The sequence below is a fragment of the Rhincodon typus genome, unplaced genomic scaffold (assembly GCF_021869965.1).
Source record: "Rhincodon typus isolate 14 unplaced genomic scaffold, sRhiTyp1.1 hic_rhity00000069, whole genome shotgun sequence".
Lineage (NCBI taxonomy): Eukaryota > Metazoa > Chordata > Chondrichthyes > Orectolobiformes > Rhincodontidae > Rhincodon > Rhincodon typus.
In genome coordinates, this window is record NW_025965707.1 from 153564 (window position 1) to 155519 (window position 1956).

A 1956-nucleotide genomic window follows, 5' to 3' on the forward strand; every position below is an offset into this window, starting at 1 on the left:
GCCAATCCACCCTAACCTGCACATCCCTGGGCACTACGGAACAATTTAGCACGGCCAATCCCACCATAACTCGCACATCCCTGGGCACTATGGGACAATTTAGCACGGCCAACCCCACCCTAACCTGCACATCTTTGGACTGTGGGGGGAAACCGGAGCACCCGGAGGAAACCCACGCAAACACGGGGAGAATGTGCAAACTCCACACAGACACATTCACCCCCGAGGATGGAATCGAACCCGGGTCCCTGGGCCGTGGGGCAGTAATGCTAACCACTGAGATCACCGTGCCACTCCTGGTAGAGTGTTAGAACGATACAGAGGAAGTGGCCTCCAAACTGCAGAAGAGAGTTTTTCTCTGAAAGATAACTATTCTCACGACCCAGTTGCTATGAAGTGTTGTGTCTAACTGGTGATCGAAAGACTGTACAATAAATGTGCCAACCAGCCGCCTCAAACTGAATCCCTGGTGCTTTCGGGTTATAAAGAGGTCAGAGACCAGGAGAGGTCATGGGAAGAGAAAGGGGCACCTGGTTGCATCCTGCCCTGTGGTTCTATTGGACTGTGCTTCCCCAGTACCTTTCTCTCTGTGGGATTGGTTGGCTTCGTCTCTGTGTACGTTACGTGTGGGGGTCAATCGTTCCAAGATTTTGTTCGCCCGGGGGTGAGCGGAGTCCACTTTCTGATTGGACAAAGCCTCACCGGGAAGAAAACGATAGGCTGCCCCAGATCCTGGGTCATTCAGGAAGGTTTCGGAGAAACCCTTTATCCTGGCCCACCCCTGGGATCGTGCTCTGCAATCAAAGGAACACCTTCCAGCCTTAACCTGGCACCCTCATTGGCTGAGGGAATGCCAAAGAGTTGACCAGCCGCCAGCCCTTTGGTGCAAGTTGGCGCGATGGCTCAAAATTTGGCATTCTTGCAACGGGGTCCTGATGGAGCGCGAGACAAAAATATCTGTATCAAAAATGTCGCAGAGTCTTCCTAGCCTTCCCCTCCTGAGTGGCCTGGCTCCGTATAACATTCTGGTTTCATTTCCGCTCCCCCCGCCCCCATCTCGCCACACGCCCCACTTCTCACTTGACACATTAAGCCCCGACCCCCACCCCTTGGTACAGCCAGTGGCCTTGATTGGCATCTGCAGGGTACACCCTGCCGAGGGCGAACGTACCTGGCAGTAGGTGTGCGACTTGGGGTTAACGTCGATGGTGGCTAGGTAGTCTGGTTTGCAAATGGCTGTGTTCCTGTAGATGCAGGGCACATAGACTATCTCCTCCTTATCGCCTGTGGGTGTAGATTTGGAGAAAGATCAGTTACCCAACTTTTCATCAAATCATAGAGCTGTACAGCACGGAAACAGACCCTTCGGTCCAACCCGTCCGTGCCGACCCAGATATCCTAAATTCATCTCGTGCCATTTGCCATCTTTTGGCCCCATATCCCTCTAAACCCTTCCTGTCCATGTACCCATCCAGATGCCTTTTAAATGTTGTAATTGTACCAGCCTCCTCCACTTCCTCATTCCATACACGCACCACCCTCTGTGTGAAAATGTTGCCCCTCAGGGCCCTTTCCCCCTCTCACCTTAAACCTATGCCCCTCTAGTTTTGGACTCCCCCCTACCCTGGGGGAAAAGACCTTGGCTATTCCCACTATCCATGCCCCTCATGATTTTATAAACCTCTATAAGTTCACCCCCTCAGCCTCCAATGCTCCAGGGAAAATAGCCCCAGCCTCTCCCTGTGGCTCAAACCCTCCAACATCCTTGTAAATCTTTTCTGAACCCTTTCAAGTTTCACAACATCTTTCCTATAGCAGGGAGACCAGAATTGAACGCAGTATTCCAAACGTGGTCCTAACCAATGTCCTGTACAGCTGCAACATGACCCTCCCAACTCCTATACTCAACGCACTGACCAATAAAGGCAAGCGTACCAAACACCTTCTTCACCGCCC

At 52.3% G+C, this 1956-nt stretch overlaps 1 protein-coding gene across 1 annotated transcript in view; it reads right to left on the minus strand.

The window, feature by feature from the left end:
* LOC125488221 (methanethiol oxidase-like) overlaps positions 1–1956 on the minus strand; it is a 7819-nt gene that overhangs the window by 5351 nt on the left and 512 nt on the right. The window contains exon 2 of the mRNA XM_048621148.1: positions 1172–1284. Within this exon, the coding sequence (XP_048477105.1) occupies positions 1172–1284 (113 nt within the window). The remainder of the gene's footprint in view (positions 1–1171; positions 1285–1956) is intronic.